Below are 21868 nucleotides of genomic sequence, written 5' to 3'. Positions count from 1 at the left end.
AGAATTTCGTTCCTATTTTTTGTTTTATTGATCTTCTTTTTGCTTGCTATTGGATATCCTGCTCGCGTTAGCTGAGCTTGTCATCTCCGTATTGGCGAAAAATCTTAGCATCTAGTAGTGCGTGGGAGGTGAGATAGGATAGAGTGAAGCGCCAAAGTGCGTTTTGCTTGCTAGTTGACATGGAGATGGCTGGCGCTGGTATCCCAGTAAAAAAGAGTGAGTTGACCCAGAATCCCACCCTCGCCTCAGCATTCTTCTGCAGTGCGGTAAAGGACGCCGCCTGGTCGTCTCCCATGCGAAAAAAGTGCCCGTTCGTGTCGTCTAAACGTTTGCTGAGACAGAGGTCCGTGACGTACAGCGCGGTTATGGCAGGAGAAAGTCTCAACAAGGCGCCAATACTACTGTCGAGGACACCTGCAAGCGGCAGCCGGCTGTTGGCAATCATGCGGCTGCGGGTGGGCCCGGGGTGGAGCACGTTGACCGTGCAGAAGGGGGCAAGCCGACGATCGCGTTCTACGTACCGACTCAGTGCAAGGGCAAAGAGAAGTCTACACATCTCTGCCCGACTCCATCCGTCATAGCGGTTAAATGTGGAGCAAAATTCAGCTTCCTCGTCGTCTTCGTAGGAATGAAACATATCCTCCTGCGTAGGATCTGTGACCCGAGGGAAGGCGCACGAAACAACAACAAAACGCCAACGCGGTCGAGCTGAGGTGCACACTTTCAACTGCTGAATGCGATGCTGCAGCAACCGAAGCATTAACAGGCCGTGACCCAAGTGTTGTGCCGCAAACTGCTCTTCCAGCCTCTGCGGCGAGAGGCGAGGCGGCGTTGCCATACAACCTGCACCGCAGACAACTACGCGAATGTTCGCATCACGCAGAAGGACGGTACAAAGGTTGCTCACGGCAACGGTGTCGCTCATGTCACACACATGAGCAATAAGGCGTCCAGTCTTCCCTACCCACCCTTTATGAAGCTTACACTGCCGCTCCACGGCAAACTGCATCTTCCGCTCTGCGCAGCGCACAGATTGGAGGGTGCGACAGACACCATGGACGTTAAAGCCACATAAAATTAGGTTCAGTGCAACATAGAAGCCTATCCCTCCGTACGAAACCCCTGTAACAATGGCCGTGGGCTGAGCCCGGCCGAAGTCCAACCCCATCCACAAAGCTCGATCCAAAAAAGGCTCATTAAGCGCCAGAATCATGTCTGCCGAGCTGAGGCGGCTGTGCCGCGGCGATTGAGGCGCCAATTGCATGACAAGATCGCGCCGCCCCATCGATGGTTGACGGTCACATCTTCGCCTCCATACAAAACCAACGCGGACGCACATGATGTAGAAATCCACCAAAGCCACTAAAATGCCACGTAGGACAAAACAAACATATCCAATTATTGCTGCGAGAAGGTGCATAAGCCACAAACTCCACAGGTGTGCGCCACTTGCAGCGCGGTCCCGTGCCCCTAACTACTACCCCCCGGAGAAGGAAGGGGGGGGGGGGGAAATAAGGTGGCAACACACGCACACGCCTTCCTTCAAGAGCCTAAGACATCAAACCAGCAAAACAACAACAAAAAAAAATAACATCAGAGAAACAAAACGATAAACATACGCACACACAGTCGGAAAAAAAGAAAGTCTTAATAATAAACAAATATGCGTCCCCCCCCCCTCTCCGTGTGATTGGGAATGTCTAGGCAAGTCCGTAGGCATACACGCATGCGTAGTTAATAAGCAGATATAAGTGCATTTAAATGGAATGTTTCTTTTCTTTTTTCTTTTCTGAGAGGCCCAACTGACGAGTAGCACAACCAAAAACCTCCATTCTTTCCGCAACAAGCATCATCAGCAGAGGCGTCCTTTAAACAGTAAAAAAAAAAGGTGATATTCCCCTTACTCAACTCAATCCATTCATCAATCCACCTATAAAGATGTGTGGAAAACGGAGAGACAGAGTCTCCTCCGTCGTTTTCCTTTAGGCATCCATCCAGACGATTTCTTCAGGAGATGCACGGTGTGTGATGGGTAGTCGATCACCCACACAATTATCGTGCTGCAGCATGTCCAGAACTTGTTTCCAATGCTGCGAGTGCTGCAGCAGCGCGTCGCTACCAACCATGACCATCGCAAACCGTGCACGACTGCAGGAGACGATCATGCGATTTCGCATCCGCAGAAATTCAGTCAGACGTTCCGTTCGCACCAAGGAGAGAATCACAACGTCGTTCTCATCCCCCTGATAGAGGTCCACCGTACTTACGGCAACCTCGCTAAGGGCGCGTAAGCGCAATGAGGTGCGTAGCATCCGACACTGGCCGAGGTAAGGAGTTATAACTGTTATAGACTTCTGATGCACCCCCTCCGATGTTAAGTGCGTCACAAGCTTGAGCACCATTTCCACCTCCTTAATGTTGACCTTGCTGCGGCTGCCCGACGGCTCCTCTTCTGGGTGTCTGTGACGCCAGAAAAACACACGCTTTGCCAGGCCAGGTAGGCAGTCAATGTACTTCATACCCGTAGCCGAGATGAAGGGTCGGGTGAGGAGACCTGCATTGTCCAGCAGGGATTGCGTGTCGTAAAATGGCCGCACCAGCCGTGAGATGAGCGGGTGCATGCGTCGTTGCTCCGTCAGGCAAATGGGTTTAATGCGTCTCGCGAGGCGTTCGAAAAGGGACATATTAAGCTTATTCACTTTCTCATACATAAATGTCTCAACCTTAGGCTGCAGTTGGTAGTGATCCCCAATCAGCACAATCTGCTGCAGAGAATCGGTCATACATGCAAGCAGCTGCGACTCGAGAACCTCGGCAGCCTCTTCCACCACCAGAACACTCGGACGTAGTGAGCGTAGCAAATTTTGGTTTTTAGCACAACCAGTGGTGGTGAGGCCAACCACGTCTGCCCCCTGAAGCAACGCCAACTTAACCTCATCCATTGCATGGTTACGTATCGTCACAAGATTCATGATGGCATCCATAATCAACTGACAGTCCCGTGCCTTGGCGGAGATGCAGTCACGTATAAGAAAGGCATAATACTCGTGACGGAGTACAGGGTCAAGACTCCACAGTGAAAGTAGTTCCTCTGGTACACCTTCAGGGGACTTGGGTGGATGCTTTGCCAACTCCATCGCCTCAGCTGAGAGGTACATTGTGGGGAGTGCGTCGTTAAAATCACAATTCTCCTCTTCCCGCCGCATCTCCTGAAAGACGCTAAGCGGTCCGCCGCCATCTTCGTCTGCTTCGGTGGTCCCCGAAGACTCAGCGGCCGCCGTGGGACGCTTTTGCGCCTCCTCCAAACATGCGGACAGCTGCGTTCGAAGGAGGTCAAGAAACAACGTCCGCTCTGCAGTGCGGGTGGAGGTGCCGATGTACTGCTTCCCCTGAAGCCACTCGTCGCGGTCCTCGTAGCGCAACGACTTCCGCTGCTCTTCGGTTAGCCACCTCTCAAAAAGGGACTTGGGCACTCGCCCGGATTCCAAGTAGTGAATTTCCTTAAGTAGGCGTTCTAGTCGCTGATTCATGAGAAACAAACGCTCCTTAAGGCTGTTAAGAGCCGCCTTTTCAGTCTTCGTCCGGAGTAAGGTGCCAAGATTGTAGGCATCAAGCATCGATTCGCGGGAACGACCACCAATACGCACAACACGCTTGCCACGTGGAAAAAGTTCGGAAAGGCTCCCAGAAGATCCCCCAATCAGCTGTTGCATAATGCGAGGTCTCTCATCGTCCCACAATCCACTCCGCAACAAGTCAGCGAGAAATTCATCAAGAGCGTGGTTCTTGTATGTGATGATAACAATGGGCCCAACTTTGGGTAACATCTCCTCCACAGCTGTAGAGCGAAGCTGATCCACATCAATGGAGCGAAGGATATCTCCCGACGCCACCAGTTGCTTGTAGCGAATGTATACCTCCACCACACGACATCCAATAAAGGACTTGCCTGTGCCAGGAGGTCCCTGCACCAGCAGAATACCTGATGTGGGAAGGCAGCGCATCACCTCCTTCTGACCCGCATCAAGCGTAAAGCGATCATTAACCGTGTCAATCAGTTCAAAGAAGGAGGACTCACAGTGGGGCGGTACATAAGAAACAAGATCCCTCGGGTTCTTGAGGTTCCCTTTTACTGACACAAGCGGGTTTGCGGCGGCCTCCACACTCACTAGTGTGGATGCTAAAGGAAGAGGCATTGCAAGCGGACCAAGAAAGGCGCCCAACGCCTTCATGATACTTTTGTACCCTATCATGAAGATGGATGTTGTCAATATGCAGGAGTGATCGGTTTTGCCAAGTCGTTCATTGCGCCTCAGATTTTCAATTAAAGTATCAAAGCGTACACTCGACTCACAGGGTGCCACAACAATCAAGCCTCCAGCCAGAAATTGTGCGTTGCACGAGGTCACAATACCCCAAAATATTTCCTCTGCGGAAATAACACTACGGTCGAGACCCGTCGTAATACACACAGTTATACCGGGAAGAAGTTGTGAGGAAACGTCTGCCATTGCACTTTTCGGTTGTACATGTAATATGTAGCTGTCAGGTGAGGCGTAATCCTTGTCTCGTGTTAACACACGACCCATGAAGCGAACTCTGTCAAAAACCCGCGCATATGGAACCTCCGCCATAGTTTCAGCTGTCGGCTTATAGTGAGGAAGTTCATAGCTTACCGCAGGAAGAAGGCGACTCACCGACTCAAAAGTGTCAGCGCGTAGGAGGCGGCACTGATCTGTGATAAAGGTCTCTGTAGAGTGGTACTCCGTGGCACCATTCACAGGGAGATTATTGGGAGTGAAAATGGAGTGAGGGTCAGGTGGAGGAACGGCAAACTCGTCAGCGATGGGAATGAGAAGAGTTGCCACCTTCTCCCACCGCTGGCACTGCAAGCGCCGTAGAGCGGCTTCTATCTTCTTCTTTTTGGCTGCTACTACTACTGCTTCCACACCACTGCCACCAACTCCTCCTCCTGACGTCGCTGCTTTTGTTGCTACGCCGGTGGAGGAAGAGGCAGTAGTGTGACTCTCTGTCAGCAAAGACACCAGCGTCGCCTCCACCTCCCCAATGAGGTCGGTGGTGGCATCCGTGTGGTGTCGAAGAAGCAGAATAAGGTTTACCACTTCTACCCACCGCTCCACCATCATTGGCATGTCGTCCTCGAGTTTCAGTTCCCTACTCTTCATGAGCGCGTCAAGCAGCATTGTGGGGACGAACGGGGCAACATCCGCCTTTTTTGAAGCACGCAGCATCAACCAGAGGAACGACTCAAGCAACGGGATATGAATAGGTTCGCGATTGCCAACAAAGGTAGTGAGTTCCACAAGCGTATGCACCGCATCGACGAAGGCGGAGGCTGGCATACCACGCACCAAACCCAAAACTACAGGCCACTCATGTGTATGCGTCATAATTGTCTTAATGACGTTTATGGGTTGTGTTGCAACCTTGCAGCGCTGAAGAAACTTTTGCACATCCTCCAGCGTGATGTTAGGCCTCTCAGGCCGAATATCAACGGCAAGCGGATACTCTCGGCTGTGGTCAATCTTTAGTGTCACAGCATCACCGACGGCAATCTCCTTGACGCCATAATCCACGCGGTCCATGAAAAACTTCACATCACCAACCTCAGGCACCCGTATGAAGCCGATGCCGTAATTCGTATCGATACGTCCCACGGCCCCGTGACGTCGCTCCTCCGTAAAGAGCAGAAGCTCCTTCTTTGGCTTGGGTCGCATAAAGTGGTTATTATCACTGCGCCCCTGCTGTGGCCCTTCAGTGCCATTTCTCCTTCTAACAAAGCCTGTAGAGGACCCTTTCAAATGCTTCTCCTGTAAAAGCTTGCACCGCTCAATCTCCGCCTGGTGGGCAATGAAGCGTGACATGATGCGGCCTTGCCCTGTACGCCCATGTCCACCAACAGTATCGTTGGCGTCCCTACCTGTTGTACTCGCGCCCAGACGTAGCTGATCACAATTCCGGCGAGTGTGTCCTTGACTTCTGCAGTGCCTGCACCAACGCTCCTCACGAAGGAAAAGCAAATCATTTTGAATCCACCACTGCAGCGCTCTCTCCTGCTCTTCAGTACGGGAGGGATCCATAAAAATTTCCCGCCAACGCTCCTTTTCATCCATGTGCATGTCCGCGTACTTGGACAAGGCAGGGTGAAAGCCCATGATGCGCAGAAACGTCCAGCCATTGCATAGAACGTCTTCTGGATCCGTCCAATCAATACAGGCGTTTTTCGCATCCGTCCACTCGTTTTCCAGCGCAATCACAGACCCAGCAGACTCAGGCATTCCTTCTCGGCCAGATTGCACCACGAAGAGACCTGATAAAGAGAGAAAAGGGCAAAGGAAGTTATTCCCTTTATTACTCGGTTTGCCCTTTCCCTACCTTCCTTTTCGTGCCCCTCTTTTTTTGTTCCCCTACCTCTTTTTCTCTTGTTAAGGTGACTCCAACCCGTGCAGAAGTAAGAGATTTGCAAGTTACCCCTTCAATGAGGCGCCCACGACGTTCAGGCCTCTCTCGGCTATGGAGGAAATTACAGTGAGAGAAAGATAAAGAGAGAGAGAGATAGAGAAAGTGTGTGTGTATGTTTGTTTGTGTTTGTGTTGTTCATCCCCCTTTGAAGAACGGTTCAACTCAGAATGCCACATGTGTGATGCTCACGAGGCAAACTTGTTCATGTGATGAGGCGCCACCTCTTTTTTTTTTGTATTTTTTTCGTTATATTTCAGGCACCTTGTCCTTCTCACCCTCCTTAACGTTGCCTCTCAATAAATTTCCTTCTTTGCCTCACTCAAGCTTCGTCCTGTCTTCAGTTTCCCTCCCGCTCCTGCTGCCTGTGCTGCTTCAAAAGTTTCTCTGAGAGAGCCTCCAACTCTGTGTCAGTTTCCTCCCAGTTTGGAATGATAAGCTTGGCGTTGTCAAGTTTCGGCATCTTTGTTAGTGGGTTGTTGCAGAGATCAATCGTCTTGGCTCGCGCCTTGCTCTCCGCCCCACACCACGTCTCGCACCAGAGCCACTCCTCGGGAAGGGAGTAAATCGGCACCTCCTCCTGCATGAAGTTGGGGAGGTCCTGGTCCAGGTTGGCCAAGCTGTTAGGGTCGGGGCTCAGCTGGCTGTACACCATGCGGTACTTGTCGCCACCCGCTATCGCCCGTAGCCGTCGCAGGTTAACGAGATAGATGGCACTGATGTGATACGGGCGCCCACGCAGATGCTTCATCCAAAATCCCTGATCCCAGAAACGAAAGTTTTTCGTAGCTTGATTCGGGTGTTTTCTACAGAAAGGCGTATACGCCGTCGGGGCACCCCCAATGTTCATGTTGTAGAGGTCGTGCAGATCCGCCTGAACAGTTTGATCGGCATCGACAAAAATGACGCGCTCTACATCCAGCGGAAACAAAACATCAAGAAAAAGAACTTTATAGGCCCATATGATGCGCTGCTTCTCTGTCTGTTTATGAAGCCACCAGGGCCATCGGTAAGTCACAAGGGCCACGTCAAAGCCATAATGCTTCGCCAACAAGGGTATAAGCGTCTTAAACTGGGGTGATAGAAAGTTTTCAATAAACCAGAACTTAATCCGAGTTGTATTTGCACCATGTATATCGGAGGACGTTTGCATAACGCTATGAATCATCATGCGTAAAAACCGCTCATAAAGGTGACCTGAGGCTACAGAGAAGATGTTAAGAGTTGGGTGCCTTGGTTTCCTTGTGCGTGGACCGCCTGGTGGCCAATCTGCGTGCTCGGGATATGCCGCTTCAATATCCTCCATCGTTATTTTCTCGCGGCCTGGTGCTTTGGAGACATCAAGTGTCAAGAATTTTCCGGTGAATGAGGAAATCACCACAGGAATGTTCTGCCCTGCTGTATAATTAAACCTATCGGAGTGTCGTTTGTTTAGTGCATCATTGACGGGAATTCCGTTGACCTGAGATATGTAGAAGGTCTCTGCATAGTCGCCCGGCTGCACCGTAAGATACCAAACACCAGGGGTACTCTGCAGCTGGAAGTAACCCAGAATGGCCATGGCAATGGTGTCACGGGTAAGGCCAGCAGAGGGGTTCGTATTTGTGGAGCGTATTAGCAGGGGCAAACCGCGTGCAGGAGCCGATCGTCCAGCCTCCCTTGCACTACCAGTAAGGAGAATCGAGTTAATGCGGTAGGTGGCATGTACATACTGCGAGGACGACGGCAGCTTGTCAAGAACAATGTTGTCCAGGTCGTACTTGGCGTCTAGCGGGAACACCGTCCAGCTCTCCGGCTCCTCGACGCCTAGCGTCAATAAATGTTGCGAGGGAAGTCGGTGAAACAATGCTGTCGGCGGCAGAACTCCTCCTACTCCGTCAAATCGCATCTCCAGTTCACTAACAAACTCGTAAAAATTGCGCATAGGCTTAACTGCCTGCTGTAGCGTGCCCATGTGCACGATGCAGGAGACGCCAAGTGGCGAACGTGTGACGTAATTGCACAGCGAGACAGGAAGCTGAGACTGCTGCGCCACGGGGTCAATAACAATCGTTAACGTGTGCCGTGGCTCCGTACCGGCGTTCACAGGTTGCACAACAAACGAAGTCAAACCGGATGTGGATGGCAAGCTGCGTTCCTCGTCCGTCGGAGAGCCACGAGCAACATTGCGCCTCCATAGTTCCTTAAGCGCAGCCACCTTAGAGGCGTAGAAGGGGCTGTCAAGGTCACTTTGCTGCAGCTCATCACTTAGCATTGTGAAGTTTACTTCACTGAGTGCCTCTGACATGGCCACCGCCAAGAGGAGCTCCTGTTGATCCGCCTCCTTAAAATCTTCCTCTGCAAAGCTGTCATCGTAGACGAAGCGGCGCCCATTGACATAGTAGTACACTGCCTCTTTGTCTTTTTTCTGTTCCCTTGCTAACGCTTCATCGGACCATGACAGCACCGTGGACGATGACTCAGCCTTCACCTGCGCACAGAAGCCATTCGAGACCCCACGCTGCGTTTGCAACTGAGCAGACAAGCCCGCATCAGAGACGTCTAGGAGCCCTTGGAGCTCAGCAGGGAATTCCACATTGGTAACCCAACTCTCATATGCCTCGGAATCATTCAGCTGTCTTGTCTTATTTTGTGCAATAATTTTTAGAAGAAACTCCTGGACCAATTGAAGCCGTTGGTTTACATCCTCCCCTTCTTTACGGCTCAGTAGAAGTCGCTCCAAATCTCCAACCAGTGTGCGGTGCTTGGCCTCCGTCGCCACATCGCAAATGACATACGTGAGACGGACATGCATGCATTTCTCCGTTTCATCTACACACTGTAAAAGGTTATTGGTGGCCTTCACAAGGGCGCTAAGGGCGGTGGCTCCCACGGGGGACTGAATGACCAAGACACTACTCACCAGCGGTGGCCGCTTTGACTTCCCAGGGGGAAGCAAAAAAGGCCAGTGATGCAGAAAGTCCAGAATGGGCTTCAGTGTCCAGTCCATGTATGTTTTGTCCTTGTAAAGAGCGTCATTGTAGCGTTCCCGCGCCCCACTCAAACGAAGAATAGCCTCGTAGAAATCGACGCTGTCAGCGTCAGTCAAGGCGCCGTTTTCTACTAGCTCACGAACATGTAGCAATTCGGTCAGGAAACCCTGACGAAGGGATTGCAACACATTTCCCCGAAACAAATTTCCATTAATGAGCGTGAGGGGAAATTTGTCTAGCTTTAGCTTCCGCAGATTCGCCTGTGTCGCTTGATAATGTTCCAAAAAACTTGGGTCCGTAATAATATCCATCACCCCGCGTTTCCCTGACAAAGCGAGAACATTCGCCGAGAAACTGAGTACCTCCTCCTCCTTAATGCTACCATGCTGTACCAAGGTAAACGATATGTCTGAAAGGAACTCCAGTACATCCTGCAAGTGTTCTTCCCCTTTCAGGAGTTCCCACACGGTTGCGGCAATAAACGCGGTAACACTTGAAAGCGACGGCTTCAAGTGAACAGTATTCCCTTCTGTGGAGACCGAAATTTGTGGCTTCCACTCGCTATCCGCAAAGACAATTCCAAAACGAATAGGCTGGTTGGATTGATCTAGTTTCAAGATTGTGGAAATGTCCTGAGCGCCTTCAGGCGTTGTGGGATCCACAACAGAAACGGCATGAATGAGGTTTTTACGTGGAATTGTGGGAATACCGTTGAGTCCCATCCGGAGGATAGCTCGGAGGGCTGAAGGCATGTAAACAAATCGAACGTCCTGCTCGAGGTTGTTGAGCCAAAGAATTTCCCGCTGGGGCATCCATACACGCAGCGCCGTGTCACCCTTCTCCAAACCATAAGACGTGATGCGCTGATTTGCGTTTCGCGTCAGCAACTTCATCACTTGATTTATTCCATCTTTATTGACCGAAACGAACCCATCGTCGTTGGCCGAGGGAACGCGGTAGCTGGTGAGGATCCGTTGCACACCTTCGTACAGTTCCTCATCTGCCTCCAGCTTTTCAAGCAGCGAAAAGAGATTGAAATCCGCGTTTGACACACGACGACCGTTCAAAAAAATTTGCGGTGTTCCTGAATGCAATACGCCCGCAAAGGCTAACAGCTCCTCCTGCATAGTTGTGTTCATTTTCTTGTTCACCGAAGCGCCCATTTTGGAAAGCTTGGATGCATAAAGTGGAAATTTTGTCATAAAATTCATCAAAACCCCTAACCGCTTCTCATTCGCTGTGTCCATCACCTGCTGTGCGGCTGCAATGCCCATGTACTGGGTTTCCCACATCTGAAAGTCCACCTTGACCTCATCGCGGTCTATCATGTCTGCAAGATACCCCGCAAACGTGGTCAACTGCAGCCTGAGCTGAGGATAGCGTTGAACTAAGAGAGCAATATTGAACCCACCAACGGTCCCAAGGCTCTCAGTTTCGCTTATGGTGTCCGCATCGTCAATATCCATCTCAGCCTCGTCATTCTTTTTTTCATTGATAACCTTGTACTCCACGTTCTTTAGGTCGACTGTTACACCATATCCTTGTACATGAAGCGCCTTTTCCCACATCCGTCCAACCACGGGAAGGTGTCGAAAGGCCAAGCGAACCAGGTGTAAGTGACGCTCCGCGACCTGAAGAAACCGCATTGTCTGCTCTTCTCCGACAACTCCGTAAAGAATGATAACGCGTCCTCCCATTGACCCTGGATGAATGTGGTCAAGACCGACGAAAATGGCAAACGTCTCGTCCTCTTTGCCTTCCCATGGTTTATCTGCAAAACCTGGGGCTGCCAATATCTCTTCAAGAAGATCTTCACTACAAACAACTTTTCCCGCAACGAGTACAAAGGGCCGCCCTTCAATGGAGCATCCACCAGCAAGTTTTCTCGCCGTTCGCGCCAGCTGCCAATGTGCCTCTACGGCAGGGGAGTACAACCGAGCTGCAAGTTTCATTTTTGCCAAGTCCACCTGAATGGAAGGCCACTTGTCCTTCAGCATCATATCCAGCAATACATCGCTCTGGGATTTTTGCGTCAGCCTTTGGGCCCCGCCAATGTTGTTCATAGCTTGAACGCGTTGCCACACTTCCTGTAAGCAGTGATAGAAACCACCACCAAGAGCACCGCGTGCCGCCACCATCTCACATCCTTCCTGCAGCAGTGGCGTCTCTGTCCATGGCGCCGTCACAGTGACTTGCACGCCCTTGCCTTCCACAGTTAGCGCCCCAAATAGAACCCAACTTACACCAAGCAGAAGCAGCGACGTGAGCGTTGCATCAAATAGCCTTATGGCTTTCCCCCACTCCCTGCGGCGGGCCGTGGTGGACATAATGAGGATAAAATGCTGGTACCTGTTATTCTGAGAATCTCTTGCCGCGGGAAAGTGGTCGTACAGCAGAGTAGCAGAGAGGTGGCACAGCGAAAAGACGGAGGGTAGAAAGAGAGACAAACGACAAGAAAAAAAAAAAAGGTATGAGAGGTGAAGGGCGACGGTGGTGCACCCACCGTCAGGCATACCGAGGAGGATAAAGAAGATAAACACGGAAAAGAGAGAGAGAGAGAGAGAGAGAGAGAGAAGGAGCCTAAAGAAGGGGAAAAACATCCATTGCAGCTCTCGTCCGCCAAGTGCGGATGTATGTTTGTGTGGGTGGGCAGGTAAGCACATACAGAACAAGTGAAATCAAATTGTCAACACTCACATGCACAAAAATCTCCAACTTCCTCACCCTAAGCTCAGCGTGCAGAAATACCACACAAAGAGCGGCGACAAAACAACAACAACCCAAAGACACATAAAACAGAAAAAAAACTAGTTCGTGCCGCTTCCTCCCGCTTCCGCTGTCGGACGATATCCGTGTGGCAAATAAAAAGTCTGCGCTTACCGTGTTAGCGGCATTAAAAAAAAACACACAAAGGCCGAATCCGCCACTTACGGATCAATTGTACCTCCCTTCGGCTCATATGCATCCATCCTGCACTCACACACCGTCATAAGAACATGTACACCAAAGCCATCTTTTTATCTCTTATCCCACTCCGCCATTCTCTTTAGTGGTTCTTTCCAGCACACAGACGCAAACTTTTTCTGTTTTCTCTGCAGCTTCTCTGTTTTCAAGCAGGTGGAGCGTCTCCACCCCACCATCACTGTTGCCATACAGAAGAAAAAAACTGTGATGCCGCTCGCGCGGCGCCAAAAACAGCCCCCATCGCTGACAGGTTGCACGCAATTACCTTCAGTACCTTCGAATTGCTTACGTAGCTGCCGTAGAACACCTCCGACTGCGCCACACTCACAAACACGCCACCCGTTGTCAACATGCAGAGCACCAGCACCTGAACTCGTGAGGCACATAAGTGCCGCGCCAGCAGTGGAGCAAGTGGCAGCAAGCACCCCATTGTGTAGCCAACGGCAGCAGGAAGTGCGGCATCCACCACAGCTTCCCTACGACATGGTGGCTCCAACCGAGAGTAGCCGAGCTCTTCTACCATCATGAGATTTGCAAAAGGCTCTCTGTGCCTTGCAAAGATGCGTGTGATCGTAAGAGCATCCCCCTCAGAAAGCCCCTGAGACTTGTAAATTGCCACCATCTCTTGAATCTCCCCTGCAAGGTGGTTCTCTATCTCCCAAAGTTCACGTTTCAGCTCAACATCGTACACAGTGCGTTCAAATGACAGTGCAAGACAAGCGGTGTAAGCAACAGCACCCCCGCCAGCAATGGATTGCAGAAGTAGTTGACCGGTAATCACTGTCGGAAAACCACATTTGTCATTCACATGCCGCAAACCGCTCGTGGCACCAAACACCCCAGCCGCTGTGACAAGGCCAGCAAAGGAAGAAAGAACAAGTGAACGATTTCGCAGAGCACTGTTCTTCCTGATATCAACATTAAAGTCCTCAAGCCTCCGATCATGCGACTCGCGTGAACGGTTGACGTCACCAAAGGCTCGACGAGCCTCCTTCAGACGCTCAGATTCGGGCATACCGCTAAAAATACGATCCATCTATAAATTACGAAGATCCACCCCCCTTTCGTTTCCTTCGATCGTACTTTTTGTATCCCACAAAACTCTCCCCCCGCCCCCGCCGCAATACGTTTATATTTGCCGTGAAGACGGTCGATCACCTCCACCTGATCGTGAAGGAAACGGAAAGTGAAAAAGGGGCAGAAGGGAATAGGCGCCGTCCGTCCGTCAACCCAGCAACAGAAACCATCGTAACGAAAGCAGGCGAATGCGTGGGTGAGCGTACGCTTAAAATCCACAAAAATAGGAAAAAAGGGAACAGAGAGTGTTTGCCACTCCCGTCCCCAACGGTTACCCGCTAACTGCAAACACGTACATGTCATGTATACATATAAACACACACACACACACAGGTGCACACAGTCAGGCGAACAATGAAATCACAAAAATTAGAGAGAAAGGCAAGCTTGGGAAAGGGAAAAAAGAAAAAACTAAAAACAATAACAAACTTACCGCAGATCTTCCTCCCTGAACCCCACCTCACGGGGATGTTGCTTAAGCCAGACACACATCCTATTGAGTGCATTTTCCATCGTCAAAATAGTTTCCTCACTCTCGTCAAAGACGTCAAACTCCAAGCGAAACGTACACAGTGCCTGATACATGGTTTTCCACGTCTCCATCACTTCATCATAGTGGGCTGGAGAAGGAATATTAGAAACCAACATCTCGCTCAACCTAGCTATAGTGCCACTCACACCAAGCGGGAGCCCACTTTGATTGGGCTGCTCACAGAATGCGGCAATTTCCAGACGAATAAGGAGTTGCTCCCGCACGTGCTTGTAAACGCACAAGATGTAGTTCAATTCCCCCACAGCATCCCGCACAGCTACCTCCTCGCCATACAGGTGTAACGTAGTTTTCAAGCAGTCACGAAGTTTCTCAACGTCCAGGTCCAATAACACCATATGCTCGTTCACCGAGTTGTACGGCCCCCGGATAGGTAAAAAAAAACGCTGCCACAATCGTTGAAGTGTAGCCCTGAATCCATACGTCAGACACTCATCGTGGTACTTCTCCAGCTCTGCCTCTATACCAGGAGTATTCTTCACCGGCGTGTACTTCTCTCCAATGGATTCCAAGTATCCTTCAGTGATCGGGGAACAGTTGCATGGTATATCACTCTGCAAATCTTCAAGTTCCAGCAATTCCATCGCAGTAAGTACCCTCGCAGCGTCCGCTACTTGACCCGAGTTCCCTTCCTCAAGTGAAATGATTATCGAGCAAAGTGAATTCCCCCCTGGACTCGTCATGGAAAAGGGTGGAGGACGGTCACCTACAAGAAAGTCAGTACACGCTGCCGCCACGTCTCCAGAGGCATTCAAAGGAACACATGCAGATGTCTTCACAGTGGTTGCTTCTCTCTCAGTTTCATGACTCGTCGGGGTACCACTTAAACTCTCCAACTGGATGGCCTCACGCCACCTCACAAACTCATCTGCCTGAAGGCATTTAAGCGTCATCCCCCGCCCACGAAACGATGACGGTGGGACAACGATTTTTCCTTGGGCTGCTACAAACATTACCGATAAACCTTGCAAAGGAACGCGTCGAAACGATGTTGGCAGAGCATTTTCATGCGTTGCGTAGAAGAGACCCTCACCCTTTCTTAGTTCAAACCATCGTTGAGCATAATATCCAAAGTGGCCACTTTTTTTAAATAAGACACCCCTCATTGAACAAGTGAAATCTGTAGTGAATTCATGTATCTTCCGCAATGAAGGGAGTGGCGACGCTGCAACATGGCTCGCATCAGCCTCCTCCTGTACGGAAGTAAATGGTGACAACTTCCTACAAGGAGGATCATCATTAGCCTTGCTTGCGGTGGAACCTGCAGCTGCTTGTATTAATGTTGCGATAATTTGCATCCATTCCTCTTTATCTGCATCTGAAGCAGCCCTCAGAACCGTTTTTTTGCTTCCACTACGGATAATAGAGAAAGCACCGGCAGCTTTCGTGCTGTCACGAACAACAACATTGGAATCAATCAGGATGCATAAAAAAGGGACGTTGCGATCGTTCACAAGGTACAGCGTACCCCCGATAGAGTTAGTGTCAGACGCTCCACCTGTCTCGAAGTGGAGAAAGGCATTGAAGCGGGTGAAGCGTCCAGTTGCCTTTGAAAATAGCCAAAGAGACCCTTGATGTAAGGCACAGGCGCTTGAGGGAGGTGCACCTTTGCATTCCACTTCCATTCATGCGTGCCCCTAATGATTTCCTTTTCCCACCGGCTAACGTCTCACGTCCACAGGGAGGGGCGTCCAAAGCCAGCAACAAAAACGGGGGGGGGAAAAAAAGCAAAGGACTGTGAAGAGGAAATGAAGGTCAGGACAGCAGCTGCTTTTCACGATTCATCGTACTTGTCGTACACACTTACGCAGGGCTGTGGAAGTCAGGATGTATTTTTTTCCCCCCCATTAATTTCCCTACTGCTAACAACATGGCCTCCCAAACCTAAACCGCAGTTCACATTTGTGGAATGTGTGTGCGTTCATAAGACGGGGAGTAACGATTCCCAGTTATTGTCATGTATTAATATTTTACGAATTGCAACAGGAATCTCAACCAGGTTAGGCGTGCCTTGAAACCCGTTGTATTGCACGTACACGTAACGAATGGATTCTGGGAGTTGGGTAAGATCAAGATCGCCACTGAAATTGTTATGACTTATATCTAGTGTCACCAGATTTTGTGGAAGGTGACCAAGGTTGATGTTTCCCCACAGGCCATTGTAGGTTACATTAAGCAGAGTGAGGGAACGTGGAAGACGACGCACAGGAAAACTACCAGCAAGAGCGTTTTTGCCGAGACTGATAACCTCCAGAAGTGAAGGTAGTTCCTCCCATGTCACGGACGAGATGCGATTGCAAGATAGGTCGAGGACGCGCAAGGATCCAAAATTGCGGAGTTGCCTAAGACTCCCATTCAAGCCACAGTCTCTTGCAATCACCTCTCGAATGCTTCCCGAGACGGAGTCCAAGGCAGCGGTCAATAAAGAAACTTCAGCGTCAATGCGGCAGCCGCTCAACTTAATTACATGTAGATGAGATGGCATGTGCGTAAGTGCCTTTAAAATATCTGAAACATTGGAATAACTGAAGTCAAATGAATGCACAGTGTTTGGTAGCGATTTCAATACTTTCGTCAGCGGCATGGCCAGCGTACAGTTCTGCATAATAAGCGCAAGAGGACTACTGGGAAGAGGTGAAGGCAAGGTGGTATTGAGCGCATTACCGCTAATGTCCAACTCCTGCAGAGTACTTCTACCAGAAAACGAGATGAAGCGAAGACCACAGTTCCTGCAGGCAAACCTCTTGAGAGTCTGGCTCCCATCGATCACTGCGCTATCTGACGTAAATGTGACGTTGTCAAATACCAGGGAGGTTAACCTTGACAAGGAGCCACTTATCTGGAGTTGCTGATTCAATGTGCTGGATTCTACCGTTACTGAGTGAACGGTGTTTGGTAGGTGATGGAGGTTCAACTTCCCGTTCCTCATGCCACTCACCGTAAGCTCTGTCAAATCGTCCTTCACACATTTTACAATGCTGAGGTCGCAGGGGGTGAGGAACTGTCCCGATGGTCCCAGAAACGACCCATTTTTGTTCCGCTCCCAGATGTGTTGATGGAATTCACTATCCTCTATGATGCGAAGGAAACATTTCCAGGTACTAGCCCACTTCAGTTTTTCTTCCTGCGTCAATTTTCTCTCAGTGGCTGGCCTTATCCATTTAAACTTCAGTGCACCCTCGGCTCCGCCGGTAGCACCGCAGAGGACGGCCAGCACAACCACATACACGGCAGTAGCCACATTCATCGTTTGTTGCCTGCTGTGGAAAGGATGCGTAAAAGACCAACGAAAGAAAGCAAAAACCTTCTCCCCCCACACACACCCACACCCACAAAGGAGACATCAAAAGGAGAGAAAAGAGTCACATTGGTATTCTGCAGCCAGTGTGGTGAGACGCGACACATCACAACCCTCTCACCTTCCTTCTCCCCCACATGATCCCCCCTCTACAGAGCGACCGATGTAAATGGGTGGGAAGTGAAAGAAGAACATGCGAGCCGCAAAGAAAAAACACAACAACAACAACAACCCAAAAAATAAAATAAAAAGAATAATGGAAATTCCTCTACAAATTTCCATTTCTTTCTATCTTTTCCACCCCACCTCACCCTCCTCTTCGTGCCCAATCCAGTTCGCATCCTAAATTTTGCCAAGGAAGGCGCTGTGAAGCATATTCCATGCGCTTTCACGGATGGTGTGGAAGAGCGTCACGACGTCGAGTGTCGAGGTGAAGCCATCCGCAAGACCGAAGAAGAGCATGGAGGGAATGTTGCCTCGTGCATACTCCAAGGCCCAACATGCATTCGGCATTCGATACTGCTTGGCTGTATGCCTGGGGAGATAGTGCTGGTCACCTGGTTTGTACACCTCCGCCTCCGCCACGCGTGGCAACGATGCCCATTGCTCCCCATAAAGAATTGTAAAAAAGTCCTCCGCCCAGTGATAACGACCGGTGTGACCCTCTGTGCCGAGGGAGGTACCAAAGATAATAAGATACTCTGAGAACGAGGAATGCAGCACCGTCATGGAGCCCATCGCTCCACCGGCGTTGTTCCACAACCACCTGCCGGAGTACGAGGTATGGAGTGGGTACGTTTTTATGACCTCTTGAATGACACTCTCAACAACTTGTTCCGCTGTGACGTTAACGCCGTGTTTGGCGTGGGCTGCCTCAATGCCACTATTGGCGATGACCTGAAGTGTTTTTGGGTCCAACACCCAGTTCTCTGGACGGTCGATCACGAGGGACAGGGCAACCACCACGACTGCAACAACAAGAAAGACGAGACACTTCATTAACGCTTTCTTCTTGTTTTATTTTAACCTCCTCTCTTTCCGAGTTATCCTGGACTTGTGTGCCGGAGCAATAAGCTTTCGCGCGCACCTTCGTTGCCTCTCGATAGATATGGTTACTACAGATTACGTTCTAAGGGACCAAACTTGGTTCACGGAAACAGACTGAACAGCGAGAGGTAGTGGCAGAGGCAGCAGACAGGGGCGGCGCCATTCACCCACACAAACAGACAGACAGAGTCAAAACAAAAACAAAACATGAAAGGAGGCGATGAAGAAACAAAAAAAAAAAAAAACAGCGTTACTTCCGGCGCTGGGGTCGCAAATATATGTAAAAAAGAACATGCAAGGAAGCTGAACGCCGACGTACCGCCCATCAGGTAATAAATAACAGACAACTGGAATGCGAAAAACGGGGCAACTTTTGCCTTTCACGCATGCATCAATTCAAATGGTTCCACTGACGCACACAAAAGTCGGCCCCACCCGAAAGCAATCGCCCATCCGCTGTCCACGCAACAGCCGACACACCGCCACGGTGCGCCGCGTCCTCTGTTTTGCGCGTCGCCTTGTTGAGGTCCCATACGATAAGCGAGGCGTCCATGCTGCCTGAAAGTAGCAGTGCGCTGCTTTGGGGTGCAAAGGCTAGTGAGGTTACACGCAGGGTGTGAAACACCAAATCCTGATAAAGCACAGCACCATCAACTGGGGACCAGACAAAAATGTTTCTCGTGGCATCCCCAGAGGCCACACGCTTCCCGTCCCTCGAAAAGGCCACGCAGGCAACCACACCCCTGTGATGCCCAGCAAACTGCACGCACGCCACCGGTGATGCACCTGTCTTGACACAATATCCTTTCACCAACGCATCACCCCCCAACATGACCAGGCTACCGTGGGCAGCCGCGCTGGTGCCGTCAAACCTACCCAGTTTCTCCTCCGCAACTTTGCACCCCGACGCGTCAATCACAACAAATCCATGTTTAAACAACATCACCACATTTTTATCTTCTGTGATGGCTAAGGCGGTAGCGTTTGCCGCTTCTCTTGAGAGAAGGGTCGGCTCGGTGTCCGTCAGGGCACAGCGCAGCAGGTCTGTACCAGACACAAGATACAAATAATCCTCAGTACAGGCCGCGGCAGTCACAAAACTTGAGGCAATATACACTTTGCGCGCGTTAGCAGAAAATTTATTTTGGAATCTCCACATTAAAGCCCGATCAACACTGACAGAAATCATAGTTCCATTTGAATACGAACGCAAAAGCAATATTCGTCCCTGGTGTCCTGATAACACACCTTTGATATTCCCTTCTTCACTGATTAATGTCAGTTCACCACCAAGGGATATTGAGCACACTCCCTGCGGGGTATACACCACTCCCTGTTGCATATTCATGACATCGGCTCCAAAGAAACAAGAGCGCAGCATTACACCCGTCGCGGCGTCAAAAATTTTGACGCTCTTGTCAGCGCTGGCCGTGGCAAGTTCACTTCCATCTGGACTCCATGCAATAGCGTAGATAGTACCTGTGTGCCCCGTTGCAATAGATCCCTTTTGTTCTGCTGTTTTACCATCAATAAGTATGATATCGGACGATCTCGAAACTGTCGCAATCGTCTCCATGTCCGGACTGTACCGCACACACGTTACCTTGTCCTTATGACCCTTTACATTGCACTTAAACGTGAAGGGAACACCTTCATAAAACCCCACAGCGGAGTCTGCGCCTCCTGTCACAATGCGGTAGGGACGCTCTCCACGCATGTCACAAGAGAGAACATTTTGCGTGTGACCATTGATGGTGCCAATCGTGTTGCCCGTGATGCTGATGGCGGTCGCAAAATGACTTTTCCCATCGCCCACCACCACCAGCCGCTCCTCGTCGTGCGTCCACGCAATATCCCGCACAGGGCCTTGTAATTGCTTCATGTTCAGCACCTCCTGCGAGTCAGGCTGGCAAGTCCACACAAGCACGTTTCCGTTTTGGTCTCCAGATGCTACCAAATTCCCAGACGGGCTGATTCGCACCGATGTAACCGGGGACGTGTGTCTCCCGCCGATTATCACCGTCCCCGGTTCCTCCAGTTCGCGAACCACCACAAGGTTGCCGCTTCCGTATGCAAGGACGTTACCAAAGACAGAAAGGGGGGTGGTAACAGCCCGTGTGGTGGAGGGGGCACCCGGCAGGGTGTTATGCAGCAGCAGCTGATGCAATGACATCACTGAGACTTGTGGCTCTTACTTCCTTAAAGAGGTGAATAAAAGTCGAAGGAAAAGAAAGAAAGAGAGAATCCAATAGCCTCTTGGTTTCTTCACTCTCTCCACTGCTCGCACCCCATCTCGCCATTTTCTTCACGGCATTTACCAGTGCGCATGTGGTACCACGCTGGCAATGAGAGCCCACGGCTGACAAAAAAAAAAAAAAAAAAAAAAAAAAAAATACCTTCTACGCAACGGCAGTGGTTCCGCCTCCACCCCTCGACCGCACTAACGCGCCAGTACCCAAACAAACACCAACAAATAATAAAGGCAACAAGCAAGAGACTGGTAACCTTCACGCCATATGGGTCCCTATAACTTTCCTCGCCCCGCAGAGGCTTTTCCGACCTTTTTTCTTGGGGGCGGGGGAAGGGGAACGACACTATTGCGCTTCATCACAGTGGCGCTTTCACGTTCGGTAATCGGCACACAATTAGGAAATTGGTAGCCACAGCCATCGTTCAAAGCGTGTTACATTAAACAATCAGAAATCCACTTATTTTCCTCAAGAGAGGAAGGAGGACGAGGAAGCGATTTCCACAAAGGTGAGTGGTGAGTAGGAGTACTTATGCATATATTTCACAATGAGTAACAGTTAAAAACAAACAAGTGAAGAAAAGAAGAGAAAGTGTGCGCGCCACACCTTTTTCCCTGAAACACCACAGAAGTAAGTACGTGTGGAGCAGTTGCGCCACAAGAGAAATCCAAATAAATGGAAAACGAAAGAAAGAAAAAGCCCACGCAATGCAAAGCTAGTCCAAAAAAAAAAACGACTTAAAAAACAGAGGAAAAACAAACCATTGCATGGTATCAACGTTTTATTGTTAAATTGCCCTTTTGTTTGTTTGTTTTTTTCTTTTCCTTTTTGGTTTTCGTTTATTTTTATTTGTTGCGGGCCAGCAGTAGATGTTACATACATTCTTCTCTTCAGTACGGGCGTTGGTGGGCCTCACTGGGAGCGTGAGGAGAACGCCGCATAACGCATACGCGTAAGCACAAATGCAAGTGGCAATTCCGCGCCCCATTAATGTGGAAGTGGTGCAAAGCCGCCGATGAGAAAAGAAATACAACACAAAACTACACCCCGCAGCAACACCATGCAATGCTAGACAGGAAAACACACGCACAATACAAAAAAAAAAAAATATTTTTATTCTTAAAAACTTCTAGTTAATAGAAAGCACAAAAAAAAAGTATGCAATCCATATATACTTGTATACACACAGGCACCAACAAGAGTGACTAGTGGACAAAAAGTGAAAAAGAAG

General features: G+C 50.1%; 8 protein-coding genes across 8 annotated transcripts, besides 9 other annotated features; all 8 read right to left on the bottom strand.

The window, feature by feature from the left end:
- Positions 1-67: 67 nt before the first annotated feature.
- TraAM80_04105 (retinol dehydrogenase 14) lies at positions 68-1420 on the bottom strand (the record flags this gene model as incomplete). Its single annotated transcript, XM_029381049.1, has 1 exon — positions 68-1420. One exon carries the CDS (start codon positions 1418-1420, stop codon positions 68-70), a length of 1353 nt encoding a protein of 450 aa, XP_029239075.1.
- Positions 1421-1982: 562 nt separating this feature from the next.
- Positions 1983-6299, bottom strand: TraAM80_04104 (uncharacterized protein; the record flags this gene model as incomplete). The annotated part of the gene is made up of 1 exon (XM_029381048.1): positions 1983-6299. One exon carries the CDS (start codon positions 6297-6299, stop codon positions 1983-1985), a length of 4317 nt encoding a protein of 1438 aa, XP_029239074.1.
- Positions 6300-6548: 249 nt separating this feature from the next.
- Positions 6549-6586: a microsatellite.
- Positions 6586-6619: a microsatellite.
- Positions 6620-6820: 201 nt separating this feature from the next.
- Positions 6821-11779, bottom strand: TraAM80_04103 (UDP-glucose:glycoprotein glucosyltransferase; the record flags this gene model as incomplete). The annotated part of the gene is made up of 1 exon (XM_029381047.1): positions 6821-11779. The coding sequence occupies one exon, from the start codon at positions 11777-11779 to the stop codon at positions 6821-6823; it is 4959 nt and encodes a 1652-aa protein (XP_029239073.1).
- A 218-nt stretch (positions 11780-11997) lies between these two features.
- Positions 11998-12026: a microsatellite.
- Positions 12027-12591: 565 nt separating this feature from the next.
- TraAM80_04102 (uncharacterized protein) lies at positions 12592-13431 on the bottom strand (the record flags this gene model as incomplete). The annotated part of the gene is made up of 1 exon (XM_029381046.1): positions 12592-13431. One exon carries the CDS (start codon positions 13429-13431, stop codon positions 12592-12594), a length of 840 nt encoding a protein of 279 aa, XP_029239072.1.
- Positions 13432-13800: 369 nt separating this feature from the next.
- Positions 13801-13825: a microsatellite.
- Positions 13826-13922: 97 nt separating this feature from the next.
- TraAM80_04101 (uncharacterized protein) lies at positions 13923-15668 on the bottom strand (the record flags this gene model as incomplete). The annotated part of the gene is made up of 1 exon (XM_029381045.1): positions 13923-15668. The coding sequence occupies one exon, from the start codon at positions 15666-15668 to the stop codon at positions 13923-13925; it is 1746 nt and encodes a 581-aa protein (XP_029239071.1).
- A 296-nt stretch (positions 15669-15964) lies between these two features.
- TraAM80_04100 (putative leucine-rich repeat protein) lies at positions 15965-17290 on the bottom strand (the record flags this gene model as incomplete). The annotated part of the gene is made up of 1 exon (XM_029381044.1): positions 15965-17290. The coding sequence occupies one exon, from the start codon at positions 17288-17290 to the stop codon at positions 15965-15967; it is 1326 nt and encodes a 441-aa protein (XP_029239070.1).
- A 254-nt stretch (positions 17291-17544) lies between these two features.
- Positions 17545-17598: a microsatellite.
- An 85-nt stretch (positions 17599-17683) lies between these two features.
- TraAM80_04099 (C-8 sterol isomerase) lies at positions 17684-18340 on the bottom strand (the record flags this gene model as incomplete). The annotated part of the gene is made up of 1 exon (XM_029381043.1): positions 17684-18340. One exon carries the CDS (start codon positions 18338-18340, stop codon positions 17684-17686), a length of 657 nt encoding a protein of 218 aa, XP_029239069.1.
- A 239-nt stretch (positions 18341-18579) lies between these two features.
- Positions 18580-18611: a microsatellite.
- Positions 18612-18633: a microsatellite.
- Positions 18634-18779: 146 nt separating this feature from the next.
- TraAM80_04098 (WD40 repeat-containing protein) lies at positions 18780-20561 on the bottom strand (the record flags this gene model as incomplete). Its single annotated transcript, XM_029381042.1, has 1 exon — positions 18780-20561. One exon carries the CDS (start codon positions 20559-20561, stop codon positions 18780-18782), a length of 1782 nt encoding a protein of 593 aa, XP_029239068.1.
- A 191-nt stretch (positions 20562-20752) lies between these two features.
- Positions 20753-20781: a microsatellite.
- Positions 20782-21440: 659 nt separating this feature from the next.
- Positions 21441-21488: a sequence feature (A-rich).
- Positions 21489-21868: the final 380 nt, after the last annotated feature.

The sequence above is a fragment of the Trypanosoma rangeli genome (assembly GCF_003719475.1).
Source record: "Trypanosoma rangeli strain AM80 chromosome Unknown Tra_15.4_contig_00115, whole genome shotgun sequence".
Classification (NCBI taxonomy): Eukaryota; Euglenozoa; class Kinetoplastea; order Trypanosomatida; family Trypanosomatidae; genus Trypanosoma; species Trypanosoma rangeli.
Note: the sequence above shows the minus strand (reverse complement) of the source record. Positions and strands in the feature narration are given on the sequence as shown.